Consider the following 18,807-nt stretch of genomic DNA (forward strand, 5'->3'; position numbering starts at 1 on the left):
CATGATAGATGGTTCCCAGGGAGGCACCTGCTCACTCTGGACCACAGCTTTCTCCTATGTGGGTTTTTGAAGAGAAACTCCTCACGGTCTCTGCCCTCCACCCCCCTCCCGCGTCCCTTTGTCCCCTCATCCCAGGCGGTGCCTCCCTGGGGAGCTCAGAACTGCCTGGGAACTACGTGAGCAGCTCTGAGCAATGCTGTAGCTGAAAACACTCAGCAGGCAGGAATGGGTCTTGATGTAGGTCTTCCGTTGGGAGATATTTTCCTTCAGGAGGAGAAAAGAACACAAGAGAAGAGTAATGAAAAACACAGGGCTTTCTACAGCTTTCCTTTTAATTCCAGGATATAAGGAACCATTAGAGCAGAGAGCAGGTTTTATGCTGCACACCTTCAGAGTGCAGTCCAAATAAATACATCTGCATCTCTCCAGAGCCTATTCTCTGCAGAAGCCACAAAGCCCTGTGTGCTGTGGGCTCGCCCGTAGTGGCACTTTGCACAAGGCTGCTGTGACAGCAGCTCCTGCCACCCTTTCCCCTGTGGCAGGGTGCCGTGTCACCTCTGGGTCCAATGAAGTGTCCTTGGCAAGAGGAGGAGAGGAGAGGAGCCCAGGGGAGCTGTGCACAGAGCTGAGGCCATTACACATGGAGAGCACCCCAAGGTGGGATGAGGACAGCTATGTGGCGATGTCGTGATTGCGCCGGGGCAGCCGCAGCAGGAAGGTCTGCAGGGAGCCGCTGCGTGGGAAGCCCGCCCGCTCCTTCTTGACCCTCCAGGCCTCCTCCTCCACCGAGTAGAGCTGCGTCAGCATCTTGTTGACAGTGTACACCGTGTCACCCTTGATGGTGGCGGTGAAGAGAGCTCCTTTGCTGTTCATGAACTGCCCGGGCAGAGCCGTCCACTGCCGTGACCTCAGGTTGAAGCAGTCGATGACGCAACGCAAGAAGTCGTCTCCGGGGCCGTTGCGCATGACGTAGAGGTTGTCACGGTGGGCCACCATGCAGTGCCCGTAGCTCTGGTGCCGCTTGAGCTCGGTGACGGGAAGCCACGCGTCCTGCCGGCTCTCATACTCGTAGATGACGGTGGTGTCCAATGGCTTCCACAAGCAGACGAAGATCTGCCCCATGGCCTGGGCGCAGGGTGCGGCCGAGCTCGGCTGCGGCAGATCAGAGATGAACGTCCAAGTGTTGGAGGCCACGTCGTACCTCTCCACAGACTTGAGCGAGATCTTCTCGTACTCCCCGCCGATAGCGTAAAGGCAGCCCTCGTGGCCTACCAACCGGACGTCGTAGCGCAGCTGGTGCGGGCTGGGGAACTCACTCCAGGTATCGGTGTCGGCGTCATAGCAGAAGCTGCTCTCCACCACCTGCTTGCTGGCCCCGTAGACACCGCCCACGATGTAAATCTTGTTGTCCATGGTCGCCATGCCGGCTAGGAACGTGCTGGCGCTCAGCGGCAGGCAGGAGAGCGTCCTCCACGCGTTGCTCTCCTCGTCCAGGTAGCAGATGGTCCTGGAGAGGTCCTCCAGGAACTCAAAGGTGGGTGTGTGGGCTCCCACCGCCACAAAGGTGCTGGGCAGCAGGGCCTGCACATAAGCCAGCAGGTCGGCAGGCAGGCAGCCCAGGTGCTCCTCCAGCTCGGCGTAGCTGTCCCGGATGTAGAGCGCGGCGCAATGGAAGAGATCCAGGAGGCCAAACACGGCGGCAGCGTGGTACAGCAGGAGGCAGTTGTCAGAGTCGATGGAGTGGATGAGGTACTTGGCCAAGGGCTTCACCTGCAGGAAGGCCGCGCACTCCACCGCCTGGAAGGTCTCCTCGCCTCCCAGTGCGGGCCGCTCGCCTGCCAGCACGCGCAGCATGGCCAGGAAGCCGGCAGCGCTCAGCCCGCCCAGCCCGATCTCCTCCTGCGTGCTCTCCCTCATGCCCGAGCGGAAGAGGGCACGGAAGTACTCGCTGCTCTCCACCAGCAATGCCTTCTCCACCAAGAAGCACTGCTCCTCCACACGGATCCGCACCCTTCCTGAGGGCCCTACCCGAGCACCTTCATCCTCGGGGCTCATCCTGCCCAGCTCTGGGGCAGCCCCTCCTCGCCGTGCCCACCCTCGGGTGTCTGCCCTGTGTCCCGGCGGCCGCTCGCTTGTAACCTAAATCCTTTCAGCTAAAGATAGCCCGGCTCGTGATCGGCCCCGCGGGCAGCGTGCCCCTTCCACAGGCTCTGTCCCAAAGCACAGCGAGGTTCCCTGGTGGCTGTGGGGCTGTCGGCACCTTGGGGCATCCTCCTTCCCATTTCCCACTGCAGGCCATGGGCATTGCAGGACAGGCTGCACGTGGATGCCCTCCCTGCTGGGAAGAGTGCAGGGCTGTGCTATTTTTTCTCTATTCTTTCCCTTAGTTTTATAGCTGCAGGGGGGGGATGGATGTCAGCAAATCTCGATGCCTTCAGCTCAGCCGTGGGAAAGGAGCTCTGCATGGCCCAGGGCAGGGAGAGCCCTTTTGGAGTTCTTCCTGGGGCACCCCCAGAACGAGCAATGGGGCAGAATCCATCCCTGGTATACAGTCAATAACCCGGTGTGTGCTCTGCTGCAGGGATGGTGCTGATGCAGTGTCAATGCAGCACTGGGGCACCAGTGGTCGCAGTGCTGTGGTCCCCAAAACTCCCTGTGCAGGAGGAGGGCGAAGCTTTGCTGTACCCTGTGCTGGGAAGCAGAGCTTTCCCAGATCTGTAATGGCTTAAAGAAAGAAGAAAGATTTCTTTTGGACTTCTTTGGAGCACTCTTCACCTGTATCCAAAGGGGGGCGTAGGGTAGGGGCATGTTGCCATCCTCCAAAAATCAGTCCCCAGACGGCTGTCCTTCCTTCCCATGGGGGTTGATCCCGTCCCCCCTCGGGACAGCTTGCTGGGACTTCCACAGTCACAGACTATTTTGGGAGGGTTTAAAAATATCCTCCACACCCTCCTGGGCGCTGAAACCGCCCGCACCCCGGATTGGGGCCACGCACGGACCGCGGGGGCCGCGTCCAGCCCCATCTGGGTGCCCCATCCCAACGGCTGTGATCTCCATGACAACGCTGCCTCCAGCTCCCACCTCCTCCCCAGCTTTGGATCCCATCGTGCTGATGGCTCGGGGCGGTCGGCAGCGGTGAGTACTGCCTGTGCTCTGCTCTCCCCATGCATTTTGGGTGGAAAAAGGGTAGTTTTGTGCTTGCTTGTTTATTTTCTCCCCACTAACCCTGCCAGCAGCAGATGTTATCCATGATGACTTGTTTTGAATCTTGTATTGAAGGAGCAGGGATAGATAGAAGCGCACTGTGCTGGCGTGAGATGCACTGTGTGCACCGTCCTCAGCCGAGCAGCACAGGGGGAGCTGGGGGGGCGGTCTGTGCCCATTGAGGGGTCCCAGCAAGGCGCACTGGGATCATCGCAGAGGCGATGCCAGCCATTGTCTCTCTGCAAATCTGCTGCGGGGGGCAATGCAGGCAAAGGGACGGCACTAGGGTGGCCGGGGACGCGTGTCCAGTCCGGCCCCGCGCGGCAGCTTGCCTTACAAGGAGTTTGGCTGCGACCCGAGCGGAGGGAGCAGCACTCGCCTCCTCCTGCCTCATTCATTGGGAGCAGCACTGGGGCCGCTGCTCACCGGCACCGCTGTGCCCTCCGCACACCCAGCATCCCAGCGACAGGTGGGATGCTGCTTTCTCTCTTTCTGGGGTGGGGGTGGAAATGGGGTCCACCATCGTTGCTTTGCTCTCTCGCAGGACCAAGGATGGCCTCAATGTTCGGCAAACCGCGGGTCAGCACCGAGAGGCCGCCACAGAGCCCCGTGGCAGAGTGCAACGTGGCCATCCTGGGGTGCCGGGGGGCTGGAAAGTCAGGTGGGAGCAGTGCTGAGCTGCAGCTGCTGTATGGCTTTTCGGGAGCGGCGGGTGCCTGCACCGCTCCTGCTTCCAGCATTGGCACCACTGCAGCATCTCTGCCCCCGTGCTGGGCAGCATCCCTGTGACAATGGGGTTCTGTATGTTTAGGAGAGGAAAAAGTTTCTCTGCAATTGTTCCAGAGCCTCCTGGGTCATGTGCACAGCTGTGGCTGCGTTTGCTTGTTTTGCATGCAATTCCCATGGATGTATATTTATATTAATGGCTATTTGTGGATCTTTTGGGTAGCGGCAATGTTTCCGCCTGTGCAGTTTGGTGCTGTGTTCTGCGTGAGTCCTGCAGGGAACCACACAGGTCCCAAAAGTGGGTGCCCAGAGGCCATCCCTGTGCTCCACTGGTGAGGTGAAAGCCTCTAAAAATCATCAAATCATAGATGTTTGGCCCAGAATGGCTTTCTTTTTAGTGCAAAGAAAACAACATAGCTCTCTAAAAGTCAATCCTGGGAAAGCTGTGGGACAAGTGGGCAGGATTTGGGGAAAAAAAGGTGCTTTGGGGCTGGGAAAAGGGGTGGAAGGCAGATGGGGAGAGGGGTGAACGGCCCCACTGCTGCATGCAGGTGGAGTGTGGGGTGATGGGGGGGGATCCAGTGACAGCACGCTGCTCAGTGGGGTGACCATGCCATCCTCCTCCACCTCCTGCAGCGCTGACAGTGAAGTTTCTCACCAAGAGGTTCATCAGCGAGTATGACCCCAACCTGGGTAAGGTGCTTCTCCCCCTGGTTGTTGTACCCCGGTGTTCCCTGCATGTCCCCATTGTGCTCCTCTTCCCGTCTCCCTCACTTCCCACGAGTACGGCATCCAAAGGGGGGAAAAAAAACAACACAACAGCACCAAAAAGCAAAGCAAGCAAACAAAACCCACCAAATAAACAAACAAGCCAACCCAAAAGACGTGAGAAACGTCAGAAGGGCTGAATTCGACCAGAACAGCGGTGAGAACAGGCACGTCCCATAGGAAGCAGTGACTCCTCGCATCACCCTGCCAGATGTGACCCCTGTTTAGGTGTGGCTCCCCATGCCTCTTTGGGGTGTTGGGCAGAGATGGGGAGTGCTGCACTGCGGGTGTCCCTGGAGACCATGTGGTGCCGTGGAGTGGCTCTGGGCAGTTTCTTTTCCGGTCTGTTTGAGTAATTAATAACTATTTTCCTGGGCTTGTCTCCAGTCTGCAGCGAAGAGCTGTAAATGATTTATTGGGGACATTTGGGAGATATGGAGCCTGTCCAGGAAGCAGCTCCAGCCCCTAATCACTTTTAGGAAAGAAGGAAAAATCCTCTCTTCAATTTCACAGCAGCTCTGCCATCTTCCCATGGCAAAACCTCCCCAAAATACACCCACCAGGAGCAGCCGGGAGAAGGCATCCCCCAATGGAGGAACCCTCCTGGTTCCTAAAGTGAGGCCTTGCTGCTTTTGCCTGAGTGATGGGCAGTCAGCCCCGTGCTGAGCCCTTGGCTGTCCATGTCGCACTGGGTTGTGGCACTGAGATAAGGGCTGAGCCAGGGGGTCACGGCCGTGCTGAAGGCCATGGTGGGGGTGGAGAGCAATCAGCCCCCGCTTGCAAAAATGCAGCAGATTCTGGGGATAAATCTCAAAGAGAAGAACCCTGTTGGGTTAGGGAGACTGTGGTTAGGGTGGTTCAGAGCAGGTGGGGGCTCGATTTCTTGACAGATGGTGGCAGGAGGTGGGGAGAACAAATATGCCACCCTGCTTTCTGCATGCGGTGGGAGAAAGCAGCTCCCGGCCAGGCCTGTCCCCACTGCATCCTTCCCAAACAACGCTGTCGGAAGGAGCACAGTGTGTCCCCAGCAGAGGATGCTCCTTACTGGAGGCTGAGTTATTTCCATGACACCCTAACTGGGCTTTGCCTGGCATCGGGGATGCACAACCCATCCTCACAGCCACCCTTGCCTTGCAGAGGACACCTATACCTCAGAGGAGCTGGTGGACCAGCAGCCTGTGCTGCTGAAGGTGATGGATACAGCCGACCAGGTGAGGACCGGGCGGCACCGGTGCCACAGTGGCATGGTACCATGCTCACTCGCTCCTCTCACCCCCAGGACAGCCCCGTCAACTGCGAGCGCTACCTGCACTGGGCCAATGCCTTCCTCGTTGTCTACAGCATCGATGACAGGAGGAGCTTTGAAGGCTGCGGCCGCTACCTCGATATCCTTGCCCGGCATGCGCGGGGCTGCCAGCGCCAGAGCCCTGTGCTGCTGCTGGGTAACAAGCTGGACATGGAGCAGTACAGGTACCCACCGCCCTTCTTTTCCCAGTGGGAAATGACCTCACTGCCAATGGGGCAGCGTGCTTGCTTGGAGCCCATTGTTGCTTTTGGTGGGATGCCTTGGGATAGCTATGGGGCCTTGACAGGCTGAGCTTTCATCCCATTGGTCTTCAACCTGAATGCGCTGCTGGGACCTGCCAACGCTCCCAGCGTGGATTCAGCCCAGGGGCTTCCCCTTCCCCAGCAGAGAATCACAGAATCACTAAGGCTGGAAAAGGGCTCTCAGATCCCCAACCTACCCTACCATGCCTACATGCCCATGTCCCTCAGTGCCACATCCCTGTGGTTCTGGAGCACCTCCAGGAGTGGTGACCCACCATTCCCTGGGTAGCCTGTGCCTGTGCAGCACCACTCTTTCTGACAAGAAATTTTGGAAGGTCCTGCTCTCAGGACCTGTCCCCTTTCCACAGTGGTTCTGCCATCACCTCCACCTCCCACACCCTCACTTACCTTTCCTCACTGTCCCCTCTTTGCCAAAACAAGAGGACCCCTCATCCCTTTCCAGTGGGCCAAGTGCATCAAGTGAGACCATGCCGTTGCACCCTCCGCTCTCCCCAGGCAGGTGACCAAAGCTGAAGGGATGTCCCTGGCCACCAAGTTTGGGTGCCTGTTCTATGAGGTGTCAGCATGCCAGGACTTCGCGGCGGTGCAGCATGTCTTCCACCAGGCGGTGCGGGAGCTGCGACGTGAGGCAGAGCGCAGCCCAGCCCTGCGGCCTCTCTTCATCGCCGAGGAGCAGCCTTGCCTGGCCATGGCCACCCGGCATGGCCTGGCCAGCTGCACCATCAACACTCTTTCTACTGTCAATCTCAAGGAGATTCCCTCAGTGGCCCAGGCCAAGCTGGTCACTGTCAAGTCGTCGCGGGCTCAGAGCAAGAGAAAAGCACCCACGCTCACCTTGCTAAAAGGCTTCAAGATATTTTGAGGTGCATCCCTCCCCTGTTCTGCGAGGGGCTGGTAGCACCAGGAATGGGGACCTCGTCCCACTGACCCCTGCACAGCCCTGCCTGGGTGATGTACCTGTGGATTTGGGCTCCTCCTGGAGCCAAGAAGCATTGCTGGAGGGCCGTGCTGTCCATGGCTGCTCAGGCATCCATGTGTGAATGGGACCACGCAACAGCAGGCAGATGGGAGCCCAGGGAGCGTGAACCACTCCTTAATCAAACACAGAGACACCTGTGTCTCATGGGTCCCCTCACCAAGCAATAACTAGGAAGAATTTTTTTTTTTTCCTCCAAATGAGAAAAATGTGGATTGTAATGTCACAGCTGACTGCAGGCCTCAGGTGCCCTAAAACTGATCCCTGAGCATTGAAGTAAGTCACACCAAACCAGCTGGTTTTCTAACAGACTTTTTACAGGACGATGTTCCTTTTCAAAGGTTTTGCAATCAGAGATGCTTCACTGACCAGAATACATTCTTAAAAGCTTTTCTTCAAAAAACTGTTGTCTTTTCCAAATGTCTTAAGTTATTTCATGGCCTCCACGTGTGCCCTGTGAAGGGTGTGAAGCAGATCCTACCGCAGAGCGCTGTGTGCTATGAGCAGGCTCTGCCCATGCCAGGGCCCCATGGCTGTGTGCTCGTGTTCCTTGGGGTGAACGTTCTGCTTCTCCCCAGAATCAAACCTATCTGTAGAGTAAGATACCCATGTGCATATTTGTACATATATTCATATAGATACGACTAGAGTGATATATAGAGATTCAATACAGGATTTTGATCAAGCACTTTGGAAAATATTTTAATAAAGGTAACATTTGAAAAGAACAAGTGCTCCCCTGCTTCGGTGTCAGTGTTTCCATGTCTAGAGGTGAGGGGCGCGCTCCCTGGCTGTGAGCCCCCACCTCTCCTCCCACCCCAGCAGGCGGCAGCTGAACAAGGGGGTAAAGATCAGCCAAATGGGGCTGCAGCAGGGAGGCAGGGTTTGCCTCTGAGACCAGAGCCACTTCTGCTGACACAGCTCTGCTGTTTTCTTTTTTTTTCCTTTTTTTTTCCCTTTTTGTTTTCCCCCCAGGCTAAAATGCATTTTTTCAACTTTTCAATCTTCAGTCGCTGTGAATTGAGGCATTCTGATAGGCTCCTTAGGGCCTAATTGCCCTAAGGTGGTGTGACATCAGCTGTTACATGGCATCGTCTGCCGTCTCTTTGTACAGAGTGGTGACGGTCCCATCCTTCCACTGAACCAGCACCTCTCCTGACCTCTCATCCTGTGGCAGTGGCTCTGGCTTCTGCAGGCTTTCTGGGCTGTATTCTGACACTGTGAGCAGGGCTTGCTTGCTTTCCAGCCCAGAATTCTGGGCAGCTTGCGCTGCTTCTTTATACTTGTGGATCTTCCTTTTCCTGCAGGGAAGGCATAAAAAGGAACTAAGGAGTGAAGCAGTGAGCCAGACCCACGTTTGGGGTGTGTGCCTACCCGAGGTGACTGCTCCCTCCATCTCTCTGCACGCTCAACACTGGGAATGCTTCAGCTGCTTACAGGAAGCCCTGCCAGCTGCACTGTGTCATGTAAGTGGTCTCAGTGTTTGAGTACACACAGCCACAGTGTTTACATTTGAAGAACACACAGTGCACCACATCGCTTAAAGCAAGGCAGTAACACCCAGCAAGCCACCATTAAAATGAGAGGATGGCAGGGCAGACCTGCAGCATCTCTGTTGCTCTTATTTCAAGATGAAAGCTCTGACGCATGTGTGCTTTCTCACCGTAGAAGGCAGTGAGTTATGCCTCAGACGGCTGTGCAGTGGGACAGCACAGGGAAATGCTGTGGGAATGCAGGTGGCTGGGAAGTCCTGCTTGAGTTCCTGAGTGCTCCTGTATTTATAGGAGAGCACCTCACATACACATATTTAGTGGCATTTTCCTCCTAACACATCTCTTGGGCTGGCCAATGCTTTGTCAGATGCTTTACTAAGGATTCACCGAGAAGTAAAGCGGCTTGTTCAGAGTGACACATGAGGAGAGCAAGGAGCCTTGCAAGGTTTTACAACAAACTGTCCATCTGTTTGAGGTTCTTACTGCACCACCACACCTCAAATGACCCCTACGTTTTCCTGACTTACCTGTTTCGTGAAATGTTAATGGCCAGAAGAACAAAACCCAAAATTGCGACCACGAAGGAAAGCACAAGGATGGAGTAATTCCATGCTGATGCTGGGGGAAAGCATAAATAGGCAGTGTTGGCATGCATGGAGCAGCGTGGCCATCAGAGCCCAGCCAAGTTTCCTCAAGAATCCCTACACCCTGGCTGCTATATCTCCGCTACAGGCTGAGGGCAGAGGTGTTCAGTATCCAGAGCAGAGCCCCCAGCTCTCATTTGTGGGGATAACCTCAGCCAACCCTCCCTCACTGGGATGGAGACTTGCAGAATTGGTTCCTGCCTGTCACAGCTCCCCAAACTATATCACAGCAAAGCCTCATGCCTTGGCCTCAGGCATGTCCCACTTCTTTTGGAGGTGAAACTGAGGGTTTGTATTTCTGGGGTAAATAAATAAATCTCTCAGGCACCTCAATTAGGCAGGAGGGTTCACATCCAAGGACTGTACATTTCTATGTCAACTCTCAACCCAAAAACATCGATGGGACTTACGGTCTTCTCTGCGGAAGAACCACAGCAGCTCCTCCAGCTTTTCTGGCTCCATACCCAGCACAAGGACATCATTGTATGCCGTGTGGTCATACACGTGTGTGCTAGCAAGGGCTGCGGGTAAGTATCTGTATTGTGCTGTTGTGGAGGAAAAGAACAGAAAGCTATGATGGTCTTTCACTGCAGGCAAAAAATAGCTTTCCCCACGGCTACCAGGGTTGTCCATGACATCTCTTCAAGCAAACAGAATGAAGCTCTGATGCACAACCTCATTTCATATGCTCAGAAAGTGGGGAGCATCTTTGGCCAATGCATTTCTGCAGGTCCCAAGTGGGGCACCCAGGGCTAGAAAGACCCGAGGATGCTCATTGCCCTCCCCCATTCCCCAGCGATGCATGCGCACCGGGACCTATGGGCAGTACTGACCTGCTTTCTCCTCACACACACTCCTCTCTGCAGCACTTTGCCATTGAGCCTTGAGACCTCTCACATTATCGAGTGCGACTCCTTTCTTGCTCGCCACCAGGTAGCCCTGGCTGCTGCCCAGAGGAGGAGAGCAGCAAATTTGAGCAGTCCCAGCCCATGAAGCCCACACTGTCACAGGGACTTGTCTGCACTCTGTTGGCTTCCACCACTAAGAGGCAGCTCTGCGTGCCATGATTCCTCAAAGAATCTCCTTGCAAAACCAGTCCTGGAAATCTGATGCTGAATTACAGTCCGACAGCAATAAATTCCCATCTGTTGGGCTTGCTTGTAAACACTGCTTGATTTTAGCATTCTGCAGCAGGAAAGCTTCAGTGTCTGCAAAGAAATCAGAATATAAGTGTGGACACCCAATCGCAATTTGAGTGTGTAATCCTCGTGACAGTCAGGTGTCTTCCTTGGTGCAAAAGAGGCTGCAATACTGCTGTGAGCAAAAGGCCTAGGGTGCAACCTTCCCCGTGGCTAAGCCCAGCTGCTCATGGTGTATTGTGAGGAAAAGGGGCCCATGTCCTGGAGATGGAAAGGACTTTATTTCCAGACAGCTGAGGTCCATATATGCATGCCTCTGCCATGATACTACATGTGCACTCTCAAAGAGGTGTTTGCCCTCAGCCCAGTGAGGCATTTGTAAGGTCAATACAACAATTCTGGAAACACTAGTACCTGTGCCTCCAGCTCCTGTGGAGCCTGCCCTGCGCACAAACATCATGCTGTAACCTCTGCTGAGCCTGGAGCGGGTAAGTCCATAAAGAGGCACAGCCCTAGCAAATGTAACCTACTTCACCCACACCAGTGTCCTCTAAGCCAAGACTCTACCTTGCAGCAGGAAAAATGAGATTATCCAGAGTAACTTCATATTTTCTGTGCGCAGCTGGGATGGATCACGACTTTGCCAGTGTTTCTTCAGTGTGCATATGCCTGGGAAAGAGAAAGGCAAGAGGTGAGGGTTCTGTCACCAAGAGCCCTGGAAGCTACATGAGTTACTGCGCATAGGGAGTGCAGACAGTGGGCCATCGTGTTTCTCTTCCGGTGTCTACAGAAGATGAGACAAAAGTACAAGTAGAAATGATGATCTTTTAAACAAATCTGTGCTCATAAGGGTGCGGAGATGAGGCAGCAGAAGGCTCAGCTTCAAGATGAATAACAGCCTGCTTGCCACTGAGGCAAAGGTATCTCCCCATTCATCCGGGAAGCAGAAAGCAATTCCTTGACCTTTAGTCCCTCATTTGTCAATGGCATTAGTCCAGGTTTCATAGCTGCTTTGTCCAATTCAGTTCTTCAGCCTCCCTAAGAGGGCCCTGATCTGAGCAAAAGACTTTCAGTCTCCCTAGCCCCATCCCACCCAGCCTGACTGAGCGTCTCTGCCACCTCCCAGTCCATGAGGCAGGCAGGACTGTGTGAGCTTGGGCAGTTTGTCACACACAGCCCATAAAAGCACAGCATGAGTGCAGCCAGCACTACCACAGATATCTGCCTGGGAGACGAATGACTGCCAAGGGAAGGAATGGAGTTGGAGGCAAGGAAAACTGTTCATTCTAAGTTCTCTTGAGACCAGAAATGTTTGAATCTACTCAGCCCACTGCTCAGCCACAAGGCAGTAGAGACAACTGCCACCACTCACTGGCTTTATCTGAATTGTCATCCACTCATAGGTGAATGACACACTGGCCCCATGGGTGATTAATTATTAGACGAAGGCTGACTTTAGTGGCTGTCAGATACTCACAACTTTTAATTGCATTTGTAGCGTGGCCAGGAGCTGTCTGAAGCTGTTCCCTGGAAGTTACTCAAAGGCACGTTCCACATCGCCAGTTTGTGTCAGCAACGCTCCCGCTGACTCCTTGGGCAAGCATTTGTCCTGCCGGTTATAGACCTAATGATTGCTCCTATATCCACCCCCACTCTCAATGTCTTCGCAATTCAAAGTCCACAGTTTATAGCCAATCATGCATGCAGACTTGCTCCCTGCTGCCAGAAAATCTCCTGTTAGCGATGCTTTTAGGACAGGACTGTGAAATATACCACGTGGTCTGCTTTGATCTTACATTTCAGAATATCACAATAAAACTGCTTGCGGCAGTTAGATATGCCAATAACTTCATGGTGCAGGTAAGCTTTAGCTATTCACATAGCTCACTCTCCAGAAAGGAGGAAATGGAGTGCTGGTGCCCAATGGAACTTATAAGTCTGCTACACCCTTATAAGAAAATGCCACCTGAATGTGTTGAATCTTGCCTTGTGCAAGGCTTCTGTCTAATCATTTGCCTGAGCAAGAATATTTTACATGCTTGTTGCTGATTTTCTCCTGAGGTGTTCCTCAACTTGAGAGACACTTCTGAGCAGCTGCACAGCAGGGACACTCCAGAAGAAGACTGCTGACAGTAAGCCTCTTGGGAAGATGGGTATTATCTTGTATTAGCAGGACAAGTAGGTAAAAGCCTTTAAGGAAACTCCTGTTATTGTAAGGATCTTTTACATCCCACACTGAACTCTGACCAAACTAGTTTGGAAGTTTTGTTCACCAAAGCTACAAAACAAAGTGCTCTCAGGTCTGTATCCACTCAAGGGAGACCTCCCCTCAAGACTGTCCAATCCTCCACGTGTGGCTGACCAGTGGGGATCCAGAACACTATCTGCACCACCAGTTTACCAGTAAGGACACAGCGAGCCCCACATCAGGAATGAACACACTCTGAAGAGTTTGGATCTCCTCCAAAGTCATCTCCTCCACCTTCCCCTGAGGAGCTGCTTTGTACTGCCCTCCATGTCCCAGCTCAGGTGAGCACTGCATCACCCAAACAAGGTGAGAGAGCGTAGGTGATGCCTTCCCCATTGCTCCCCTGTCCCTGTGTCTCAGCAGTTGCTCTGGCTGCTGCTGGATGGGGACAAGCCCTTAGATACAGGCCTTAGTATCGAAGCTGTGGAATTTGATCACTCAGCATCTGATGACAGAAGGTGCTTCCCAGCTTTGGTACAACATGGGAAAACACAAATGAGAGGCAGCACATTCATTTTGAGCATGTGTGGAAGGAGGCAGAAGGAACAAACAGGCCAGCACCTATCAAGGAAGCATTCTGCTGTGCTGCTTCTGAATTTATGTTCATGCCTGAACAATCTCATCTTTGTTTTCATTTTGGAAATGGCATTTCACATTGAAACCTGCAAAATGTGTATGCTGCATGTACTTGCTGAACAAGGAGTCATCACCAATGCCATCCCAAATCCTCTTCTCAAAACTAGTGATTTCTGAACTTTGGTGGCATTTTATGAAACCTCAAGAAAACTGATCTGTTCCACATATGCTGTGGAACCACTGTGTGCTTGTTATGTTGGTCCTTCTCCAGGCATAGCACTTTGTTGCTTATCAAGCCAGATATTTCCCTCACTTTGCAAATGACAAGTCCTCAAGAGACTCACTGTAGTGAGATAAGATGAAACAAAAAACATCTGGAAAGACCATCCCATTTCATCTCCCTGCTCAATGTTCACTACACAGATAAGACAATGTGCTTGTCACATCCCAGACTCTGTAGAACACTCTGTCCTCTGTCATCTAGACCCTTGCTACTGCTGGTTGTCTTAACTGATCATGTTAAGCTGTGTCATTATTCCAAAATATATTAACCAAGCGGGACGCCCTGTCTTGGGATTCATACAGGTTATACAGTGTCACAACCATGAAGAAGCGAATGGATGAGTCTGTGTATATACAAAGGTGACATTGAGAGCCTGAGTTCACTTAAAGAACACAAGAAAAATGTTTAGTATTTTAAAACATAGAGACAAGAAGGCAGACTGTACTATTTTTCAAGCTTTGAAAAGTCCAAAAGGTAAAGAGCCAAATCTGATTACAGTACATATTTCCCTTTAAGTGCTTTCAGGGCTGTTCATATGCAGGAGTTTATCCCAGCCCACCTTCCCTTGCCTTCAGTCTCTCTTAAATGAGACATGCAGCCTTTACTTAAAATTGAGAATCTTAGCTTTCTACCAAAAATAAACAAATGAACTGTCAGGAACAATAGCTGTAAATGAACCCCAGCGAGAGCACCAGGAATGGCAGTTAATCCCAGCTAACTCACCATGTCTTCAAGCCCCACAGTGTGAAGATGTCTCCCGAGTGCCGTCAGCTCCTTCCTACAGCGACCAGGTCCTGTCCTCTCGGAGTGCCTACGCGCTGTGATCATTCTGCTTCTGAGCACCTGTGAAGGGAGTCCACAGATGAGATTGTCGCCCAACATCCCTGAAAACACACACCTCTTTAGTGAGGGCCATGCACAGCACGGGTGAATGACCTTTCCCCAAAGAATGAGTGTCGGGAACTTTCAGTTTATTTGCTCAGCTATTGGCATAATCAGTATTAAAAGAGCACGCTGAGTAAATGACGCTGCAATCGGTTACCCTGGGGTTAAACAAGTGATACGTTCGTTCTGCCTGGCTCAGCCCTAGTTGCATAGAGGAATGTGTACCTGATAAAATCAGATAAGGACTTCCTTTTTTTTTTTTTTTTTTTTTTTTAAGCAAATGGTCATTCTGAGGCTCTCAGAGCATCATTAGTACCAACTGGTTTTACAGGCCAAGAGATTGTGCCACCCTTGTTTTACAGGCACTGGTAAGTGAGTTAGTAAAGTCAACAGGCTGCTAAGAGGCTTTCGCAGCCTGACAAGGCTGATGTGTAGCATTTCAGTGCGGCCACATCTGGGAAGGATGATTCCTTTTTCAACACAGCCTTACTGCACACGCGGACCTGTGGATGGACGGCATATGGCACACAAGCTTTGCGCACACAGTGGCACTGTTAGTAAGCTAATGGGAGATGGGGCACAGTCCTCCATATGCTCGTCCGTCCTGGGTGTTTTCCAGCCTGGAACAAAGCATCATTGGCACTGCAGCCCTGTTCCCGAGTGATTAATCTTTTGAATCCACAATCCACATCTGACTGAGAGTTTTACTGGGCTGCCCCTGTGAAACTTCATCCTGCAGACATGCATCCTCCCCAGAGGGAGATGTTCTGCTGTCAGTGTCAGTTGGCAGGGCTCGGGTCAGAGCTCTCACTCAGAACCATGTTCTCTGGGGAAACGAGATCTCCTTCCGAGAGGGCGACAGGTCAGGGCAGGATGTCACACCATAGCTGTAAAATCATCCTCTTGTTCCTCCTCATTGTCAGTGGATGTTTAAAAAAACGCCTTCACGCTAGGAGAGTGTGTTCCGTAGCAGCCCTGTGAGCCTTTAATTATGCCAGGCCCACAGTGACACGCCAGCAAGTGGTCCCACAAATGACAACAACCAAACTCCCTCGCACACATTCAAAAATGTGCAAGGAAGAGTCGACCAATAGCTCATCTTGCCACAGGAGACCCTGATGCCCTGCTGTACTGCTTCCAAACCTACAGCCAGAGTGGGGTGGCCATGGGACAGTGAAACGTATCAGTGTCGCAGGAAAGCAGCTCCTGTTTCAACCCTTGTCCCCACAAAAAGAGGCAGAATGTAGCTCATAGACAAGGTGCCTTTAGGACTTAGCACACTGAACAGAAAATAAAACCAGTTCCCCTATGGTTACAGCAGGCTCTGTTCCTGTAATCCTCGGGGAGGCACTCAGAAGCAATCTCTTCAGCAGTGAGTGTTTTATTTCCTGCTTCCAATTGACAACACTGGCACTCTAATGGGAGATATCTAGTTACTTCTTGGAGACTCTTTCAGTGTCTTTGGCAAGGAAGCAAAGTGTAGATTAGGACATTGATTTGTGTTCTGCCTCTCATTGGATTGTCTCACTCTCTTAAGAAGAGCTCATCTGACTTGATGTATTAATTTTGCTTATCTTTTTGTTGAAACCCTTCTGTGTCTTTGAACTGACATGCCTGGTTACAGAATAACTAAATGTTTAGGGCTTTGTTTTTCCCCCATGTAAACAAAACAAGCAGAGTTCAAATCCAGCCAGAAAGCAAGATTTGCAAGCTGTCTATTTTTTTTTTTTTTTCACAAAACAATCAGGTCATTGCTTTCATTCTGCTATAAAAATTCACATTCAGATAAATTGTCATGTGTAACTATATGTAACTGTGGGCAAGGCATATAAGTAGACTGAATTACACATTTATATAGAGCTGAGGATGGATTACTTGGGAGTAAGTATATTGAATGAATTTAAGTCCACTTCATAAAGGTTATCAAATGAAACATTAATTATTCACGAGTACATCTGGCAAAAACTCAGCACAGAGTACTGCACTATGTCCAAGAGCGTTAACTACTGTCAAAACTGAGAATACTCTCCAAGGTTTAAGCTCCTGGAAGGCAGAAAGCGAAGTCCTTACACACTACAGATGTGCCATAGGCACTGCCCAGCAACAACTGTGCGGGATCCAACAGCAAGAAACTAACACTGAGTTTGGAACTGCTTCTGGGAACCTTGAATATTCTCAGATTCTGAGATAATTTACATGGTCAGATTACACACTGTGTGGAACAGCTTCCTCTGCTGGGAGCCTGAGCTAGGGGGCGGCAGGGGGCCTGAGAATATTTTTGTAATCTCACAGTATTGTGAAACAACTAATTGTTCCTTGTTTACAGCCTCATATTATTTATGGTCAGGTTGCTAGACTGCCTCTTTCCTACATATTATTCCAAGCAGAAATACTCTGGTTGCTTTAATCTCTTCTTGGACCAGATGCCATTCCTTCATCCTTGTTACCCTCTTGTTCTTCTTGTCACCATTTTCACGATGTTCTTTCATCCGCCGACACCCTGAGGAGATGCTGTCTGGAATTGCAGAGGCCCAAATGTGACCCTGAAGAAATGTGAAAATGAGGATTTTTACGGGCTCCACGCAAGTAACAGAGAATTCTACACAACTAACACGAATTAAGCTTTCTGGAGCACACACATTTCATGTGTTGATGCTCAGCTAGAAAATAATTCTCTCTATTCGCTACTTCATTTTCAGAGGTGCATAACTGATGCTGTTAGGATCACTTGGCTTCTTTTTACTTTTCTCCTGTACACTTTCTCAATTTAATTCTCCTCTGCTTCTACCAATGGAGATGGAGGCATCTTCTATGCCACAGTGAAAAATAACACCCTCACAATGGACAACTATGAAGAGAGAGTAAAACACACAGCACCATGCTATGTGGCACAAATCTCATTTTCCCTAATGATCCTCCATGGTGAAGCCGTTCTGCCATCACCTGCCCTCTATGTCCACATCTTCTTTCTGTTTTTCCCTGGCCATATATAATTAGTCCCCGAGTTTTCTCATGTAGCTCTATTTTAGAAATCCTAGTGTCAAAGACACTGGGCTGTATCGATGTAGATTGAGATGTACAAGGAATTTTGGTGCACTATGCATTAAATGAAGTTCAACAAGAGTAAACCACATCCAAGCTGGGGGAAAGAAGGTTCTCAGCAAAATGATAGCAAATTTTTGTTCTTAGTTATGGGAGAGACAGTTCTTTAAGCAATTATCCTGACCACGTGGTTTACAAGAAAACATTCTTCAAACTATAATCACTGTTAGAACAAAGTTGAGCAGAGCAGACACAGCCATTAGCTTATTGAACACTGCGCTGGAGACAGGGGAAAACAGTGGCGCAGTGTCAACACCCTTTCTTAACCCACACATTATCTTTGCACGGGGCCGAGCAGCCAATACACAGTCAGCACTGCCAGGGGGCATTGCCCCTGCAGCACACGGACTGACAGACAGGCTACTTTTCCCCCCGCCCCCAAAATGGCGGCCCCGCCCTAAAATGGCGGCCCGCCCCAAGTGGCGGCTCACGCCTTAAAATGGCGTATCCGCCTAAAATGGCGGCCTCCGCCCACAAAGTGGCGCCTCCGCCTTAAAATGGCGGCTCCACCTTAAATGGCGGCTCCGCCCACAAAATGGCGTCTCCGCCTTAAGGGCGGCTCCACCCTAAAATGGCGGCTCCGCCCACAAAATGTCGGCCTCAACCCTAAAATGGCGGCTCCGCCCTCAAAATGGCGGCACCGCCCACAAAAATCAAGGCGGCTCCGCCCTAAAATGGCGGCTCCGCCCTAAAAGGCAAGCACCGCCCACAAAATGGCGGCTCCGCCTTAAAATGGCGGCTCCGCCCTAAGATGGCGGCTCCGCCCACAAAATGGCGGCCCCACCCTAAAATGGCGGCTCCGCCCCAAAATGGCGGGTAACCCTAAAATGGCGGCTCCGCCCAAAACTGGCCGGCTCCGCCCACAAAATGGCGGCTCCGCGCCACAAAATGGTTGTTCCGCCTCAAAATGGCGGCTCCGCCCACAAAATGGCGGCCATGCCCAACCCCACCCTGAGGGATGGGGCGCTGACTGCTCTCTGGCGTAATCTCTTGGCGCCGGTACGTGCCGCAATGCGGGGGCGGTTTAGCTCCGTGCTTGGCGCACGAGGGGGTGAAGGCGACGGGCAGCGGGAGTGGGCTCTCGGCGGCAGCCGCCATGGCGGGTGTTGTTTCTTTGACCAACCGACCGCTCGCTATGTTGCTACTTTCCGCGCCTTGCAGGCTGCCAGGTACTGCTTGGAAGGCTAGACAGAG

At 52.0% G+C, this 18,807-nt stretch overlaps 3 protein-coding genes across 8 annotated transcripts in view; 1 reads left to right on the forward strand and 2 right to left on the reverse strand.

Moving 5' to 3' along the window:
- Positions 1-162: 162 nt before the first annotated feature.
- Positions 163-5,027, reverse strand: KBTBD13 (kelch repeat and BTB domain containing 13). The gene has a single exon (XM_004943887.5). It carries the CDS (start codon positions 2,053-2,055, stop codon positions 673-675), a length of 1,383 nt encoding a protein of 460 aa, XP_004943944.2. The 5' UTR covers positions 2,056-5,027; the 3' UTR covers positions 163-672.
- RASL12 (RAS like family 12) lies at positions 3,104-7,971 on the forward strand. 2 transcript variants are annotated; one of them, XM_004943886.5, is made up of 6 exons: positions 3,104-3,673; positions 3,749-3,865; positions 4,567-4,623; positions 5,836-5,909; positions 5,978-6,168; positions 6,763-7,971. In XM_004943886.5, exons 2-6 carry the CDS (start codon positions 3,757-3,759, stop codon positions 7,127-7,129), a joined length of 798 nt encoding a protein of 265 aa, XP_004943943.2. In that variant the 5' UTR covers positions 3,104-3,673; positions 3,749-3,756; the 3' UTR covers positions 7,130-7,971. The 2 variants fall into 2 exon arrangements, with proteins under 2 accessions (XP_004943943.2, XP_413899.2); XM_413899.7 differs by having other exon boundaries at positions 3,104-3,135.
- Positions 7,919-18,807, reverse strand: part of SLC51B (solute carrier family 51 beta subunit) — an 18,808-nt gene continuing 7,919 nt past the window's right edge. For 3 of the 5 annotated variants that reach the window (XR_005862754.2, XR_005862753.2, XM_046899179.1), the window contains 5 exons: positions 11,087-11,188; positions 10,214-10,588; positions 9,791-9,925; positions 9,264-9,354; positions 7,919-8,544 (listed from right to left, as the gene is read on the reverse strand). Coding sequence is in view for 3 of the 5 variants with exons in the window: in XM_046899179.1 (XP_046755135.1) it covers positions 8,325-8,544; positions 9,264-9,354; positions 9,791-9,842 (363 nt within the window). In the remaining 2 variants the exon portion in view is untranslated. Of the gene's footprint in view, positions 8,545-9,263; positions 9,355-9,790; positions 9,926-10,213; positions 10,589-11,086; positions 11,189-11,996; positions 12,146-14,349; positions 14,427-18,807 lie in introns of those variants that run through there. The other 2 variants (XM_046899178.1, XM_025153900.3) reach the window with 2 other exon arrangements.

Source organism: Gallus gallus, chromosome 10 (assembly GCF_016699485.2).
Source record: "Gallus gallus isolate bGalGal1 chromosome 10, bGalGal1.mat.broiler.GRCg7b, whole genome shotgun sequence".
Lineage (NCBI taxonomy): Eukaryota > Metazoa > Chordata > Aves > Galliformes > Phasianidae > Gallus > Gallus gallus.

Bases quoted from the DNA above. Each gene is read 5' to 3' on its own strand.
- KBTBD13 (XM_004943887.5), bottom strand. From the start codon at position 2,055: ATGAGCCCCGAGGATGAAGGTGCTCGGGTAGGGCCCTCAGGAAGGGTG.
- RASL12 (XM_004943886.5), top strand. From the start codon at position 3,757: ATGGCCTCAATGTTCGGCAAACCGCGGGTCAGCACCGAGAGGCCGCCA. The intron at 3,866-4,566 runs GTGGGAGCAGTG...CACCTCCTGCAG, and splicing joins CCGGGGGGCTGGAAAGTCAG to CGCTGACAGTGAAGTTTCTC. The intron at 4,624-5,835 runs GTAAGGTGCTTC...CTTGCCTTGCAG, and splicing joins CGAGTATGACCCCAACCTGG to AGGACACCTATACCTCAGAG.